The sequence below is a fragment of the Rattus norvegicus genome, chromosome 5 (assembly GCF_036323735.1).
Source record: "Rattus norvegicus strain BN/NHsdMcwi chromosome 5, GRCr8, whole genome shotgun sequence".
NCBI classification, from domain to species: domain Eukaryota; kingdom Metazoa; phylum Chordata; class Mammalia; order Rodentia; family Muridae; genus Rattus; species Rattus norvegicus.
In genome coordinates, this window is record NC_086023.1 from 137,403,140 (window position 1) to 137,421,461 (window position 18,322).

At 47.2% G+C, this 18,322-nt stretch overlaps 1 protein-coding gene across 5 annotated transcripts in view; it reads right to left on the reverse strand.

Moving 5' to 3' along the window:
- Positions 1 to 18,322, reverse strand: part of Cfap57 (cilia and flagella associated protein 57) — a 73,686-nt gene that overhangs the window by 43,353 nt on the left and 12,011 nt on the right. For 3 of the 5 annotated variants that reach the window (XR_010066613.1, XR_001838048.3, XM_008764092.2), the window contains exons 4-10: positions 16,849 to 17,132; positions 14,455 to 14,662; positions 12,004 to 12,156; positions 5,888 to 6,027; positions 5,000 to 5,165; positions 4,105 to 4,218; positions 363 to 575 (exon numbers count right to left, since the gene is read on the reverse strand). Coding sequence is in view for 3 of the 5 variants with exons in the window: in XM_008764092.2 (XP_008762314.1) it covers positions 363 to 575; positions 4,105 to 4,218; positions 5,000 to 5,165; positions 5,888 to 6,027; positions 12,004 to 12,156; positions 14,455 to 14,662; positions 16,849 to 17,132 (1,278 nt within the window). In the remaining 2 variants the exon portion in view is untranslated. The remainder of the gene's footprint in view (positions 1 to 362; positions 576 to 4,104; positions 4,219 to 4,999; positions 5,166 to 5,887; positions 6,028 to 12,003; positions 12,157 to 14,454; positions 14,663 to 16,848; positions 17,133 to 18,322) is intronic. The other 2 variants (XM_039111195.1, XM_017593808.2) reach the window with 2 other exon arrangements.

The window sequence follows — 18,322 nt, forward strand, 5'->3', positions numbered from 1 at the left end:
TCTCAGAATGTACTGACCGATGCTTGCTAGCCAATAGATTTAAAGGTCAATATGCTTAGCCAATAAGTTTGACCTGTAACCTTGCTGAGGTCACCTGTGTCACCAAAAAGTATAAAAACAGTTTGTGATAGCCATCCAGGGTCGCTTCTAGTCACTGCCTCGAGAGACTGATTGAGGGGTGACCCTGACGCTCTGAAAAACAAACCTCTTGCTTTTGCATTGATCTGCGTATGGGTGTTTCACTGGGGGCCTCTTGAAGTGAGGACCACTGACCGAGGATTGGGGTCTGACACCATCGGAAGCCCGGGAGCCTGTCTTCTGTGGCACCGCAGAGCAGCCAGAGGGAGGCAGGGTAGGCTCACCAAAGAATCGGCGATCTCCTTAAGAGTCTGGTCTGATCCAACAGCGAAGATAACTTTGCCGTCAGGGGAGATAGTGACCGAGTTGTAACTACAGACCTTGAGTACACACTCTGTCTCCCTCTTCCCCGTGGACAGATTCCACTCATACACGGCACCGTCCGTTCCAGCAGAAATCAGTTTGCTGTCATCTGTGTTCCATACAAGTGAACGAATCTGCAAGGGACGCAGACATACCTGGGTGAGAAGAGCACACACACACACACACACACAACACACACACACACACACAACACACACACACAACACACACACACAACACACACACACAACACACACACACCACACACACAACACACACACACAACACACACACACACCACACACACACACAACACACACACACAACACACACAACACACACACAACACATACACACAACACACACACACCACACACACACCACACACACACCACACACACACACACACCACACACACACACACACACACACACACACACACACCAACTTGGGGAGAAGACAAACTCAGGGGCTCTAATACACTATGGCGGACTATACGCTAATACACCGTACCTCCTGGTAGAGGCCTATCTGTAAGCATGAAACATGGCTTCCCGGCCAAACTTTTCTGAGATCTGTAAAATTCTGGGAAACAATGTACTCCTATTTCCTTTACTGACTCAGATTAGCTTTTTAATGTTGTAGTTGATCAATTATTACTCCTGTTTTGAAAATGTTTGTATTTGTGTGTGCATATCTGTACATGCCCATGTATGGGGTATGTGCTGTGTGTATGTGAAGGTCAGAGTTCAACCTCATGTGCTGATCCTCAGGAGCAAACCCACCTTGCTGTTAGACACAGAGTCTTTCCCTGATCAGGAGCTCACTGAGTAGACTAGGCTAGCCCCAAGGATCCACTTGTTTCTGCATTGCCTGTTCTAGGATTACGGACTGAGACATCATAGTAAGATTTGTTCTGGGCTCCAGCTCAGTAGGCTAATGTGGCAAATACATTACTGACTGAGCCATCTCCTTAGTTTTTTGACAACTCTTCCTAAGAGCATCTGCAAGTGTCTAAGATTTATTTATCTCATGTGAATGTATGGTTTGGCAGAGGTTACAAGAGTCTGCAGAGATCAGAAGAGGGAGTCAGATACCCTGGAACTAGACTTTGAGTTACAGATGCCTGTGAGCCACCACACTGGTGCTAGGCGGTGAACCAGGGCCTTCTGTAAGAGCAGCAAATGTTCTTAACTATTGGGGTATCTCTCTAGCCCCCTTTGAGGACCTTTTTAGTTTTAAAATATTCGCAGGAGACTGCAAATGGTAGCTTAGAGTGAACTTGTAGAACGGCAGAGTGATCAACGGCTGGCCTCCCCAGTGACCTAAGATACCTGGTAAAAATGATCAAAGAACCACTTAGGGCCTGGGGAACAACTCAGTTGATAAAGTGCTCTCTTTGTTAGCATGAGGACCTGGATTCAGCTCACAGAACTTACATTTAAAAAACAAACAAACAAACAAACAAACAAACAAACAGGGCTGGAGAGGTGGCTCAGTGGTGAAGAGCACTGACTGCTCTCCCAAAGGTCCTAAGTTCAAATCCCAGCAGCTACATGGTGGCTCACAACCATCTGTAATGGGATCTGATACCCTCTTCTTTTTAAAAAGAAAAGCAAATGAGTATAATTGTAAATAATACAAAGGTTCCATGACAGAGAATAAAGAAAATGTAACATGTAACATGCAATCACACTGTCTCTCAGCTGCTTAGGAAATTACCATGTTACATGTTACATTTTCTTTTTTAAAAAGGTAATAAAGTTATATAAAGTAGTATTATAAGCCAGGTGTGGTAACCCACACCTTTAATCCCAGTACTCCAGACACAGAGGAAGGCAGATCTCAGTGAGTTTGGGGCTAGCCTGGTTTACCCCATAGCAAGTTTCAGGCTAGCCAAGGATACATATTGAGATCCTGTCTCAAAACCAACCAACCACCCAGTCGCCACGATGTACACTAGGGTATGTAATAAAAAGAAAATACAGAGTTGGTAAGTTTGACCTATGCCATGAAAATAAAATATAGGCCCAGTGAATGGCTTGGTGGGTAAGTGTGTGCTTGCTGTCAACTCTGATAGCTTGAGTTTGATCCCAGGAATCCCCATGACAGGAGGAGAGAATTGGCTCTCTTCGGGTCTCTACACTCAGGCCACACACATATGCACACCTAGTAAAAGAGTTAAACAAAAATAAATAAAACACATAGAATACGACAAAGACTAGGAGCGACCAGGCCTAGGTGTACCATTCCTCTGGAGCTCAGTCTGACAATACTTGAGGTTGAAGCGTTTCCTTACTTAGCCTGTTAATACAGTGGATTACCTTGTCAAACCAGCCTTGCACTCCTACGATCAACCTCACTGGGTTACAGTCTGTGACTGTATGTTGCTAGGTTTCAGGGTTCTGCTGGCTTGAGATTTCTCGGCCTGTGTTCATGACAGGTATAGGTCTACAGTTTCCCTTCTTCTTCTTCTTCTTCTTCTTCTTCTTCTTCTTCTTCTTCTTCTTCTTCTTCTTCTTCTTCTTCTTCTTCTTCTTCTTCCTCCTCCTCCTCCTCCTCCTCCTCCTCCTCTTCCTCCTCCTCCTCCTCCTTCTTCTTCTTCTTCTTCTTTTTTCTTTTTTTCGGAACTGGGGACTAAACCCAGGGCCTTGAGCTTCCTAGGCAAGCGCTCTACCACTGAGCTAAATCCCCAACCCCAGTTTCCTTTCTTCTTTTGGACCATTTTGTAGGATTTTTGGGGTACTGATTTAATATATGTTACACTTCTGAGGTAGGGAAGTGATTGCACGGAATTGGCCTTCTGTTCCCTTTCAATGCCCGGACACACCGGCTCCCATCTTTCTGGATCTGCTGACCTCTCTCTTCGTTAAAAGCCATAAGCTCACAGCATTACCTTTAATTTCAGTCAAACCACAGATTCATCCCATGATTCCCCCTCTCTCCATCCTTGTAGACCTGGCTCCTCTGATCTTTAACATTTGCTTTCCTGGTTTTCTGTAAGTAGCCGATCTCGTGACCCCAGGGCTCCTGTTGGGACAGTGTCTATCCCCTCTCAAGCCAACATCTTCAGCCACCTTTGCTTTGTCCTTCATTTCTTGAAAGATACACTTCAGTTGTTCATGGTATTATAGGAAAACCCAGTGACCTCATAATACCCCTAAGTGCATGTACTGCTTTGATACTGGATCTGAACACTCTTTGGATTCTGTGCCTCCCCAGTCATGTTGTCTGCAGTGGTTTTATTAACTGCCATTTGTTCCACTTTTTCTTGTGTTAGCACTGGTCAGGACTCAGAGAAAGGCTACCAAGGAAAACACAGTGTAAAACACGAAGATGGACAAGTTTCTATGCACTGGGGGTCCTGTAGACTGTCAGATCATCTGTATGTCTCCTGACACCTTTGCTCCGTCCCTCTGTCACAACCTGTGATCTATCTGTGGGGTTTGCATTGTCATATGTAATGGTTATGGCCGCCAGCTCTGTCTGTGTGTGTAATTCCTGACCACTTCCCCAGGACCAAGCCCCCCTAAATTAAGCCCACCTCTTTGGCAGACTGCAAGGTTTTCTTTCACTGAATCAGTTGCAATTTGTCGTTGGGTGGGCCCCGTGGCTAGCACAGTGTGTGTCTCAGTGCCCCTTGGCCACGGGTCACCGACTTACCTTCCCTGTGTGGCCTTTCAGGTTGTTGATATTCTCCAGGTTCGTGGTGGTGAAGATGTGAATCACATTACCATTGACGGCAGCAAACAGGTGACCTCCATTGCTAAAGGCACACTACAGGGAGGGAGAAGGCAAGCATGAAGTGGGCATCCGAGGGGAGGCCACTTTCCCAGGAGAGTTCAGGCAGGAGTCTGGGTGGGGTGGGAAAGGGCTGTTTCCAGACACCACCGATAAAGAAAAAGCGTAGCTCAATGCCATCTATCACAGAACCTCATGGTGTCTGCAGAAGCTCTGATTCAGGCTCGGGGGGTGATGCTTTACGTCACTGACTTGCTTCTTTAAGTCATCTGGGGGAAATCTGATGGGCCTCAATGGCATCTCACTGTTGACTCGGTTTCCCCAGTTCCTCACAATCTCCACTGTTACCTTCCTGGCTGGGACTCTCATCTTGGGGGTTGCTTTTCTTCTTTAATCTTTATTAAGATTCTCAGGCCTATCACAGATGGAATCCCACAAAGCCCTAGGCCCAGTGAAATGGTTTTGGTGGGCGTGGCAGAGCATGGACAGGAGCTGGAGGGATGGATCAGTGGTTAGAGCACTGGCTGCTCTTGCTGAGGACCAGGGATCAATTCCCAGCAACCACATGGCAGCTCGCAATCACCTGTAAGTCCAGTTCCAGAGGATCTGACACCTTTCACACAGACATGAATGCAGGCAAAACACCAATGCACATAAAACAAAAATTAATACATTTTTAAGAAGAGATGAATGAATGAATAAGTAAGAAAAATCACGGACAGAACCATGCACTTGGTGAGCCTGGTGACAGACACTCTGGCTGCTGTTTTAAGTCACCAGGGTCCCACGAGACAGACTTAGGTCCCACAGTCATTACCTCTTTGCATCCTCTGACAGAATATTCTTTGAAAGAACGGATGTCATCAATGAGCAGGTTCATAAGGCGAAGTTTGTCAGCAAACCCCACCACAATGTAGTGTCCGGAGGGGTGAAGGCTGACCGTGTAGGCCTCTTCTTGGTATTCCTTATATAGCTCCAGTGTGCTGGGAGAAAGGCGCACTGAGTTACTGAGTTAAGAGCTGAGCCCCCTAGCCCCAGCAACATGCCCATTTTATTTGCTTTTGTGTATCCCAGTTGTTTTATTGTTTTCTGGATTCTGGCTAAAGATAACGGTGAGCACTGAGTCGAAACACTGGCTAGTAATGGACGCACAGCCCTGTCTAAAGCCCAAGCATCCCAAGGACTCTCTACAAATAGTATCTCCCAGCAGCCCCTTGTACACACAAGAGTAAAGAGGAATACAGGTCCAGTCTGCGTTCGGAGATTCTCATGGAAGCCGTACCAGAAGAATATCACTGGTGGGGAGCTAAGGGTGGCCGGGGCAGTGATGTGGAAAAGGAGGAGGAGCCAAAGGTCTTCTCTGAGAGCCTTGCAGCAGGAGGAACTGGGGAAAGGGAAGGCTCAGGAGGGCTGGAGGGACAACGATATTAACAGAAGGTGGGGTGCTAGTGTGGGGTGCCCACCTCTATGTTTCTAGGGTCTAGCATAGTGTCTGGCGTATAGCAAGCATTTAATAAACCAGAAAGTAATTTTCTAGCCCGTGCAAGACTGAGAGGCTGCTGACTAATTTGGTTTTTAGTAAAAGGCTTTTCCAGCTCAAAGCATCTAGGTCGCTGGACTGTAAATCTCTCTAATTAAAACACTTTGCATAAACAGACGTAACCGACTGACTCTCTCAATAGCTGTGGAGCCTTTTCCTCCTTACTTCGACTCGTAATTCCAGATGCGAACGGAGCGATCCAGGGAGCAGGTGGCAATGAGGGGTTTTCGGATGCAGGTGGCCAGGCCCGTGATGGACGCTGAGTGAAGTGGGTACAGCAGGTATTCGAAATGGGCGGCCTCTCCCTGGGGAAGCCACACAGAATGAGATCCAGCAGGGTGAGCAAAAGGCTGACTGTGTCCTCCAGCGTGTGATAGCACCTGGGGCCCTTTGTTAGCTCGTGTGCACAGAACTCACGCTAAGGCAAATTGTTCCGACGTTACACATGGCTTTCCTGAAGTGGTATTATTTTAAAACATTGGCGAGGCCATGGAAGCTATAGGAGACCCTATGACAGCCCGTTGTTTTTCTAAGCCAGTATAACCTCTAACTGTATTCTAAGTACTTATCCTTATGCATGCGAGGAAGTGCGGCTCTCACCGTTGTCAAAGGAGTTTCTTTTCGCAGACAGCAGAGGACATTGCAGAAATACACAATGCTCAAAGTAGCCATGGTGTGCCCACCCTCAGCGGATACATCTACAAGACAACTCCCACACCGAAGACTCAGGGACCATCCCAGAAAAGGGGGTGGAAAGATTGTAAGAGCCGGAGGACCAGGATGTGTGACAGGAAGTGGGACACAGGGGATAGATCTGGGAGAAAAACTGGGAGGTGAATATGGTCAAGATTTGTTGTATGAAGTCTTTAAAAATTATACACACACACACACACACACACACACACACACACACACATATATATATATATATGGTTTTTGGGCCTGGAGGGATGGCTTAGTGGCTTAGTGGTTACAATCACTGGCTGCTCTCCCAGAGGATCTGGGTTTGTGTCCCAGCACCCACATGGTGTCTTACATGGACTCTAATGCTCTCTTCTGGTCTCCTACAGTACCAGGCACAGGCACGAGTGCACGCGCGCGCACACACACACACACACACACACACACACACACACACACACGCTATACAGATACACTTGCAGGCAAAACTTACACAAAAACAAATAAATAATAAACAAAACTTTACAATTAATTATTTTAATGGCAACACAAGTCCTTCATTCTAGGCTTTAACCAATCCTCCTCTGTGGGAACATTTATGTGGCTTTTAACTTTGTTATTTGAGAATAACACTACAGACTGAATATGTCTTTGTTTATCTCTCACTGCTTCCTTAGGATAAGTTTCTGGATGTGGAATTCTGGGTAAATGCTATGAATTATTTTTTAAGTGTCTTAATAAACAATGCCAGATTTCTGTCCATAGACACTGTACTAATTATGTGAGAACCATTAGCACATGAGCAGTGGGTGGGTGGTCTTTTGGGTGTTACAAATGTCTATCATCTGAGGCATTTTATTTAGTGACAGAGGAGAGTGACAGTTGGGAAACTGAAAGAGATGAACACACGCTAGGTTTGTTCTGAAGCCAAGACAAAGGCTCAAATGAGAATTCCTACACTTATGTCCACCCCACCCACCTCCTTTCAGCTTTCCTGTCGAAGACAGATGCTGCACATCTGTTACTCCTTTGCCCTCAATATGTTTGGCAACAGTGTTTCTGCTAGTTTACATTTACTAGCTTTTATACATACTCTTGCTTTCCCCCCAACCCCTTCATACCCCCCCAAGGGAATCAATTCTTTCCTCCCTGTAGGCCTAGTAGTTGTGGAAAGGCAGGGTGCCAATCAAGCAAGCTCACTAGTCTCCCTCAGAATCCATGGCCAGGAACCTCTATGGCCTGCTGATGTCCTGGAATGCGCTTACTTTCTGAATTTCTGTACCTATCTCATATTCTATATTTTCTTTTCTTTAAACCTTACAGTCTGAATGTGAATTGTCCCACATAGGGTCATGTGTTTGAACACTTGGTCCCAACTTGTGACACTTTCTTGCAACTGTGTAGACTTTTGGGATGTGAAGCCTTCCTAGCCGAAGTGAGGGAGAGATGTTACAGCTGTGCCTTGCTTCTTGTATTTGCTCAGTTTCCTGATCCAAAAAGATGTGAGCAGGCAGCCTCGGCTCCTGCTGGCACATCCTAAGATGTTTCTGACATCAAGCCTTCTCCTCCATGTTAAACCGTACCATCCAACTGTGAGCCCAAATGACTCCTTCCTCACCTAATTTGCTATCTGTCATGTATGTCACAGTGTCAAGCAACTAATATGCAGATGCTAGCCCAACTACACCAATAATAGCACTAAATGGGAGTGGCCAATGAGTGGCTAGAAGTGGCAGAGCGTGTGTGAAGACCTGGGTCCAAACCCACTTCAAACCTAAACAGACATAAAAGTCTCGACCTCGAGCTATGTAGAGAAAGTATATTTTTCTTTTTTCTTTTTTTTTTTCGGAGCTGGGGACCGAACCCAGGGCCTTTTGCTTGCTAGGCAAGCGCTCTACCACTGAGCTAAATCCCCAACCCGGAGAAAGTATATTTTAAAATGAAAGTGCGAATGTATTGGAAAGGATTTAAAAAGATGAATCATGCAAACAGCACCCATGAGACTGCTGGACTCCCCATAGTAATATCAGCCAAATAGATTTCAAAACAGAATATTAGTAGGAACAGAGCTGCATGTTATGATGACAAAAGGGTCAATCCATCAGGGAGGTGGCATGTCATAAACATGTGCATGCCTAAAAACACAGCACCAAGACATGAAGTAAAAAACTTCACTGGGGATGGGAGTGGGGATGGGCGTGGGGGGGTGAGGGGGGACAGGTACTTCAACTCCAAGAACTGAAGATTTCAACATCTTACTTCCCACAGGGTTAAGGCAAACAGACAGAAGGTAACAAGAAGTTGAAGATGTGAACATTGACAGGCAGATAGACAGTCAGACATCAGTTGAACATCCAACCCAGCAATAGCAGATGGAGTAGAACTAAGACTCTAGAATCAAGCCCATGTGCCAACTGAGGTTGGCAAACGTGTCAAGACTATCCAATAGTCCTTCGACAAATGGTGCCGGATTAATACACATCTACACGTGCGAGGCTACAGTTGGGTCCTGTTTTAGGGTTTCTACTGCTGTGAGGAGACACCACGACACAGGAACCCCTATAAAGGAAAGAAGTTAATTGGGGCTGGCTTCGTTCAGAAATTTGCATTGACCTCATGGTGGGAAGCTTGGCAGTATGCAGGCAGACACCGTGCTGGAGAGGTAGCCGAGTGTTCTACATCTGGATTGGCAGGCAGCAGGAAGAGAGAGTGACACTGGGCCTGGCTTAGGCTTCTGGAAACCCACGACCACCCACAGTGACTCACTTCTTCCAGCAAGGCCACACTTTCCAATATAGTGCTACTCTCTGTGAGCCTCTGGGGGGCACTTTTATTTATTTATTTTTTTCAGGAAAACACTTTGCAGTCCGGGTCCTTTATTTCCTTTGTGTACATTAGGCCATGAATCCGTATGGACTGGGCTCCAGCAGCTCAGGCTCCTTCCCGTTAGTCCTCACAAAGTGGGCTTCCCGGGTGGCGCAGGCTGGTGCTTCAGCTGAACCCAGGTGTCCTTCTCTTTGGCTTCCTTTTTCTTCTGATCATTCTCTTTCACCTGCTTCAGGAAGCCGTCTCTGCTCTTCGAGTGCTTGATGTGCTCAATCTGCACATTGATCCTCTTGGCCAGAATCTTGCCTTTAACTTGCTTGTTTACAATGATGCCCATGGCATGCTGGGTGACATTGTAGACTCTTCCGGTTTTGCCGTGGTAACACTTACAGGGCATTCCTTTTTGAACAGTGCCCATTCCCTTGATGTCTACAATATCACGCTTCTTGTAGATTCGCATGTATGTGGCCAAAGAAACAACTCCATGTTTCCTAAAAGGCCTAGAGAACATAGACTGAGTACCTCTCCTCTTTCCTTTTGGGTTTGTCATTTTGGTGAGTTACTGGAAGATGGCTGCCGCTGGGGGCACTTTTTATTCAAGCCACCACAGGTCCCATACTCCATGTCACACACACACAAATTCAAAATAGACCAAAGCATTAAATCTAAGAGCTAATACTACAAAACTCTTAAGCACAGGGTTAAATTTTCATTACCCAAAGCTATGGTGATGGATCCTTAAACATAGCTGTAAGGACAATATCTAGAAGAAAAGTAGACCAATTGGCCTTCATCAAAATAGGGGTTTTTATGAACTCCCAAGCAAGTGAGAAGATTCTAGAAGTGATGGTGCACCCCAAAAACCCCAGCAGCACTTGGGAGGCTGAGGCAGGAGTCCATTACAGACTCACATGCCTATAATGCATAACTCGTAGAGTCTGGTGGTAAAAAGACAGCACGGAATTAAAATACATATCTGATGTAGACAGATCTGATCAGAATTTCTTCCAAGAAGACAGACAGATTGGGGAAAAAAAGCACCTGAAGAGATGCTGGTAATTATGGCCACCAGGGAAACGCAAACTCCAACCATGATGGTGAGATACCACTGTGTAACTCCTGGGATGGCTGTAATCAAAAAGTCAGATCATCCCAGGTGTCCGTAAGGATAAAGAGAAACCTGAACCCTCATGATGCCCCCATTTGGAACTTAGGCAGTTTCTCAAATGCCCAACTTGGAGTTAGCAAGTGTGGTTGTTTGAATGAAAATGGCCCCCATAGGCCCATAAGGAGCAGCACTATTAGGAGGTGTGGCCTTAGAATGGGTGTGGCCTTGTTGGAGTTGGTGCATGATGAGGGGGTGGGCTTTGAGGTCTCAGAAGCTCAAACCAGTTCTCTTCCTGAGGCCTGTGGGTCAAGTTGTAGAACTCTCATCTCCTTCTCCAGTACTTTGTCTGCTCCACACTGCCATGGTTCCTGCCTTGATGATAGTGGACTAAGCCTCTGAACTGTAAGCCAGCCCTGGTGAAATTCTTTTCTTTATTAGAGTTGCGGTGGTCATTGTGTCTCTTCACAGCAATAAAACCCTACAAAGACGTCAGGTAACCAGCATTTCCACTATTAGGAAGAGAGATGAAAATCTATGTCCAAACAAAAACTGGTATGGAAGTGTTCACAGCGATAATATACATAACATCAAAAAGTAGAGATAGAGGTTGGGGATTTAGCTCAGTGGTAGAGCGCTTGCCTAGCAAGCGCAAGGCCCTGGGTTCGGTCCCCAGCTCCGAAAAAACAAAAAAGTAGAGATAACTCGAGTGCCCCAAATTGATGTACAGATAAATAAAATGCGGTGTGTCGGAACAGTACACTGGAATATCATTTGGCCATGGGAGGTTATGAAGTATTGATACATGCCCGGGAGTAGATGAGCCTTTATGATAGCTTGTTACATCAAAGAAGCCAGTCATCGAAGTCCCACATACCGGATTATTTCTTTAGGGTTGGGGAGGGAGGGCAGGTGAGGGGTGACAGTTAAAGGGTATGGGCTATTTTCTCTATTTTTCTCTATGAGGTGATGGCTGTATTCCACAATTAACTGCAGCACTGGGTTTTCAACTCGGAATAACAAGGTCACTACTGTAAACCACCCTGGGGCTGGAGATGTAGCTTGGTCGGTAGAGTGCCTGCCTAGCATGCACATGAAACCCTGGGTTTGATCCCCAGCCTGGTGTGAATGGGAAAGGCGATGCCTGTGCCATAGAGGAAGAGGCACGAAGGTCAGAAGTTCAAGGTCATGCTTAACTATTAGGGCTACACGAGTCCCTGTCTCAGTAGCAGTGACTCCCCCACCCCAGTATGACTTAAAAGGATGTGTTAAAGCCCCCGACTGGGATTGCAGGAGGTCTATTGCCTTCGATTTATATATTTGAGTCCATGCTGCTAGGCAGGTCTGAAACATCTCTTCCTGATGATGTGTGCAGTGAACATCGTGAGTTTTGTTAAGTTGCCTGGAGTGTTTTATGGTGGTCTCCTTTGCAATTCCAAAGCAAGCCAGAATTTGATTGGCAACGCCAAGGTGGCACTCCCACCCCTCCGCCCCACCCCCACGACTGCTTCCTCATGCTCGGTTTTCCGTTTGCTTATGTGATTAGGGTGCACGTACTGGCATTGTACCAAGCTCTGCGGGAGCTTCCACCCACGTGGTGAGCGGCCCCTCAGATGGGCATCCCAGCATGGACTGAAAGCGGGCGCTGATGCCCTCGGAGGAGGCTCACCTTGCTGATCTCTGTCAGGGACATGGTGATGCTGTACAGCTGGTTCTTGCTGGTGCTGGCAACCAGGGTTTCTTCTGATGGGCTGAAGCATAGGCACAGGACATCCTGTTTGTCTGACTGACTTGGGTCATTGCTTTGTGGGTCCACAGGGATCTGCCCAAGGCACAAAAAACAGCCATCGGTCATTCTCAGTCAGGGTCCCACATCCTCAGCGTGTGCCTGGCCACAGGGGAACTCTTGGCTTACAGACTCCTCACCACATCTTGCTCGAGTCTAGAGATGGGGGGAGGGGGGCTGGTTTGCCTCTGCTTCTGTTGGTTTTAAACAGTGTGCTCATTTAAGAATTAGACAGCCGCACATGTGGGAATGAGAGGGCCAGCCATCCCAGTGTGAGACTCCATGACAAGGAAGCTCATTTAAACCTACTCCGGCCACCCATGGGAAGCCCAGTGCATGAGCTCTCTTGGCACCCAGCATACCCGTGAGGATTTCAGGGTGTCGGAGGGAGGTGGTGGCCCTTCTACAAGGGGGGTAAAAGGATGCAGGAAGGAAAAAGGCTATTGCTGCCAGCAGCTTGGAGAGGGGCTGCTGCTCCCAATGAGACATTCTAAAATTGGATTTCGTTTCCCCTTCTATTAGCTTCTGTTAGTGACCAAGGATGCTGATGGGCCAGCTTGCATGAACCATTTCTGCAATCTTGCCATCTGCTTGGGCCTTGGGTTCTTAGAGTAGTGGTCCTCAACCTGTGGGTCTTGACCCCCTCAAGGGGGTTGCATATCAGATATTTATTTATTTATTTATTTATTTATTCCATTTTTAATAAATTGGGTATTTCTTATTTACATTTCAAATGTTATTCCCTTTCCTGGTTTCCTGTCCATCAGTCCCGTAACCCCTCCCCCTCCCATTATGTAAGGGTTGTTCCCTTCCCAATCCACTCCCCTTTACCCTCCTCCCAACAATCCCCTGCACTGGCGGTCCAACCTTGGCAGTGTTGGGGGACCAAGGGCTTCCCCTTCCACTGGTGCCCCAACAAGGCTATTCACTGCTACATATGCAGTTGGAGCCTGGGGTCAGTCCATGTACAGTCTTACGGTGGTAGTTTAGTCCCTGGAAACTCTGGTTGGTTGGTATTGCGCGTATCAGGTATTTACATTACAATTCAAAACAGTAGCAGATTTATAGCTATGAAGTAGCAATGAAATAATTTTATGGCGTGGGGGTGGGGGTGGGGTCACCACAACATGAGGAACTGTATTAAAGGGTCACAGCATTAGGAAGGTTGGGAGCCACTTTTTAGAGTCTGGCTTTCCCCTGTGTCATCGGCTGACAAATGCTCAGAAAGAAGAGGGATCTGCTCATCCCCAAAGCCAGAGCCTCCGCCTAGTCACATCTCCTTGGTGAGTCCCTGGGGCCTGGGACACTGGGTTCTTGTGCATGGCTCCCTATGGTTGGAGTCACGTCTGTGTACACAGACCAACCCTTCTTCACACGGCTAACAAGCAAGCCTAGCAAGTCTTCCCCGAGCATCCTGGGATAAGGAGACAGATAGCGCCAGAATCTATCAGTAGCCCCTGGGAGCCCCATCTCATCACACTTATCACACTACACAAAGCAGAGCGGGAGCCGTGGGCTGAGGGGCCTGCTCACACCATTCCACAGATACACCCCAGTGTGTGCGCACGGGCCTGGAGTATAGCGGGCACACAGTGAACTGATGGCTGCAGTAAAGGATGTGTCCCTGTTCTCCTAACACAGTAAGTTCCTGTAGAGAAGAGGGTCGTGGCTGACTCCACTGTCTCAGCCGACAAGCTTGGGATCTGTCCCCATGGTAAGTGCACATCAGATGTGTGGTAAATGAGGAAGAAAATGAAGATGGACCCTTCAGCTTTCTTTATTCCCCTCCCCCTTGAAGGGCTGTGGTTTCTCAGTCCCAAGGCTACTGAGTGCTGTGATGCACTTGAGACATCCTGTGTTCCCCTTGGGCAGCCCCTCGAGATTAGCTTCCTGCTGACTCCCCCCATTGTATGATGGTTTTCTGTTGACTGTCCCCTTCCCCCTGTAAACTGTATATAAGCTGCTGTATTTCCCAATAAACCTGCTGCTATGAGCCATCGGTGTAAGACCTCTTGACTCCAACCTGCTGCTCCGGGTCATTTCTGTATCATGTAGTCCATAAATGTGTGCACTGGGAAGTCTGATTAATATCATGGTTATAATAATGGAAGGGTTATGGGGCACCAGGTTCGGGGAGGGAGGGAGTGTACTTGGCCACATTTCTCCACAGGACTCAAATCCAGATTGGGATACTTTGAAATTCCAACCTAGTTTACAGGCTCCTAAATCTCTGAGGGCCGGGTTCTCTGTTTCTTGTTTCTGCCCAGTCCTTCCCGGTGACGTGCTCTGTCACGGCTATGCAGAACAACCCTCCTCAGGACTCCATTTGCTTACCCGGATTTCCCTGCTTTCCCGGTAAAAGTCCTTCTCTTCCACCTTCTCGAACAGCAGCACTCTTCCTGGCCCCGCGGAGCAGGCGAATCCCTTTGAATAGGCTGCAATGGCGAACACCTGCGGCAGGACCACTTGTTGTGTGTACGTGGTTGTGGACATTTGTTCAATGGAGGAGGCTGGGGAGCTGGGTGGTGGAAACTCGACCAGGCTGGAAAAGGAAAGAAACTATCATGTTTTAGGAGACAGTGCTAAAGAGAAGAAATAAATTCTGGAGGAAAAAAAAAGGAGAGAGAGAGAGAGAGAGAGAGAGAGAGAGAGAGAGAGACAGAGAGACAGAGAGAGACAGAGAGAGACAGAGAGACAGAGACAGAGAGACAGGGACAGAGACAGACAGAGACAGACAGTGGCACACAAAATTAATTAATTAATTCCAGGACATGGGAAATAGAGGCAGGTGGTTCCCTGTGAGTCCAAGGCCAGCCTGGTCTACTTAGTGACTTCCAGCACCGTGGGCCAGCCACATAACGAGGCCCTGCCTTCTCAGGGGTGAGGTGGGAGATGTCTTTGCCTGAGAGTGATGCCACCCACTGATTGCCTTTCCTGTAGCCAATTGCTGCTTGGAACTTGACTTGGAGCATGGTGGGAATGCTCAGTAGACCGAGGGTGGCGATTCCTATTTTGTTTAGAAGTAAGTTGTTGAGAAGATGGAGTTTACTAGAATCACACAACCCAGAGCTGGTATTTGAACCCAGGTTTCTCTTTTCATTCATTTGCTCGATACACGAATATTTATACCTGGTCATAAATTTTGATTTAGAATTATAATGGCTCCTTGAAATGACAGTAAATGAGGCCAACACTGTCCTTGCCTTGGGAAGCTTCCAGTCTTGAGCTCATGTCCTAGAGACTGTTAAGGCACAACTAGGCATGCCACAGGCATCACAGGCTTTCCGAGGACAGGGTCTTAGGTGAGCAGAGACTGAGTGCTCTTGGCCACGCCCTCCAGGGCTAACATGAATCTGCATGTGTCTGGGTGATGGGCAGGGAATGGACAGAGGGAACTGCGCCTGGCTGAACCCACAAGCAAGAAAATGCATTGGTCATGAAAGGTACCCAGGGTTGAGAGCTGATGTTTCTTTTTAGGAGAGGAGAGAAGCAGGGCTGCTTCTCCTGAGCTAAGGAGCCTTTGTGCTGGGAGTCCTGGACCTGCCGAAATACTGTGCATATAAAAGATGTAAACATTTGTCTCCATCAAATGTTATTATAAAATTCCAAGGCATGGTGGCATATACAGGATAATCTCAACTATCTAATGTAAGCAGTGATAATTATGGGGAAACAGTTCTGTCTAGAATCCCTTAGGAAGCCCTCACATAAGCAAAATAAGGAGGTTGGCATGGGGAGGGGATTGTGGGTAAGCACAGGAGTTGTGGAGGAGAAGGAATCCACAGGGTGTCAGGTGGCAGGGAGCTTGGGCTCCGAGATCAGAGAGAGCAGAAATGGAATTCTAGATCCATCCCAGAGCAGTGCTGAGATCTTGGGCAAGTGACTTAACTCCTTTGAGCCTTGGTCCTCTGGTATGTAAAGGTGGTGTGATACCGACATGCTTCGGTGAAGGATAGGACTCAAATGGGTATGTCGGCAGTATCTGACATGTCCCACAGCACATTCTGCTGTGTGAGATGTGAGCTCCCTGTTACACTGTGGATGAAGCTGAGCACTCCTCCCTGAATCTCCCCCAACCCCCGGCCCCTCCGCCCCACCACAGCCCCACAACCAAGGCCATTTTCTTTCCCCTCTTTGCTCATTGTTGCCTCCTATTGAACTGCACCTACCTGAGGGTCTGTGTTCCTAGGACATCATGGCAAGGGCCTTGCACACTCTAAGGCATCATTTATTTCTCAGAATTGGTAAATTACACAGCCAGCCATAGAAAACATGCTTTTGAGAAAGAAAGTCTACCATTTTGAAGACCTGTCATACTGAACTGTGCATAAAAATGAGGTTAGGCATAAAAATAAAAAGACTTGTATGTGGGCTATGGCCGTAACTGCCAGGGTTTGCGCTTGAATGCAGACGGTAAAAGAGAAGGAAGAAATGCACACAGTTGGTTTTCAAGGTGCAGTGATGGTGAGTGGCTTAAAAGAAAGATTTGTTTTTACAGTTTGCATGTATTTAAATGCACTACGTGGGTGTGTGGTGCCCTCCGAGGCCAGAAGAGGGCGCCACGTCTCCTGATGGGAACCAAACCTGTATCCTCTGCAAGAGCAGTAAGTGCTCTTACCTACTGCATAACCTCTCCAGCTTTGGTGAGAGGCTTCAGGAGAGGCTCATTTTACAGAACTTTGGCAGTACAATGCAGGTGTACAGTAGCCCAGCAGAGGGCGCTGTTACCTCTCTGACTCGTGGATGATGTCCAGGCTCCGGGAGCTAGTAGGCTCCTTGACCATTATGTTTGTCTCCCAGCGCTGATCTCCAGATTCAAAGAGAAAGAGTTTGCCGGTGTCGGTGCCAACGATGATCCTGTCCTCGGACACCCAGCTGTGGGCTAGGCAGTTTGGGGATTCTCCCCTCTGGAAATTGGTTTGCTTTAGGGTTCCTTCAGCAAAACGGAGAATCTTAAATATCCCATTTCCAGTGATACACACTTGAGTATTATCTTGGGGATTGATGCTAACCTGAAAAATGTAAGGAGATAGAAACAAAAACCAAAAACCAAACAAACAAAAAAGAGAATATGATGAATTTCGATGCAAGTATTCTCTGTTTGACTATTTGATATTAATTTTACACAGCTTGTGCATATTACAAAACTATGGGATTTTATAGTATATTTGATAAAGGTACTCATCTATGCCTACAGGATGAACTATCAGTCAACAACAACAACAAAAAAATTTTTTTTGTAGCCTAGGCTGGCTTTAAATGGTTATTCCTCCTGCCCCAACTTTCTGTCTGCTGTAATTACAGGTGTGCACTAACATGTCTCCTCATAGGAGCAGAGCTATACTCTGGACCAGCATGATGGGATGAAGTCTGGCTGGAAACAGAGACGTGGGGTTCAGTCCGTGTAGGAGCCCTGTCGGTGGGGAAGAAACCACACATGAGGAGGGATTACGTGGTCTCCCACCAGAGCCCTTCTCCTGTCACCCACTAATGGCAATTACCCTGCTGTGTGCACTAGACAGACAGCAGCTTGAGGGCATGTTGCTGCCAGGTTTCTGGGTCCCCAGGGCTGGGTTCATAGTGGGCACCTAGGAAATGCTCACTGGATCTAGTTCAGAGGTGTTCTCTGCTCTGAGAGGGGATATCACTGGGAAACTGTGGCCTGGATGAACCAGCCTTCCGGTTCTCCCTGCCTTTGTGATTTGTCGGTCAGCACTCATGTCTGTATTGAGAACGGATGTGAATGCTGGTGATATTTGGGCTCACACATCAACCTTTGGGTGAAGAGTGGTAATGACGAATGCTTGAGGCTCTGATGAGCTGCCGTCTTTGAACATGGACTGGACTGACGTCGTGAAGGTTTGAACATGAGTCTAAGGTGCTGGACAGGGCTTGGGGCTTCCTGCCTAAGCAGCCAGTTTCCTAAAGGGTCTTCGTTTTGTTCTTCAATCACAGTAGAAAATCTGCTTTTCACATAACTGTAACTCCAGTGGCATTTTCCTACACAACTACCGTTTTGGCTGGGCATGCTGGCATCTGCCTCAAATCCTAGCACTTGGGACACAGAGGCAGGCAAGATTGTGAGTTCATGAATATCCTGAGCTATGTGGTCATAACCTGTTACAAACCAAAAGTAACACCCCTCCCGATCAAAATAAAAATCCAAACCTACCACTTTATAGCCATTCCTGAAATCCTTTTA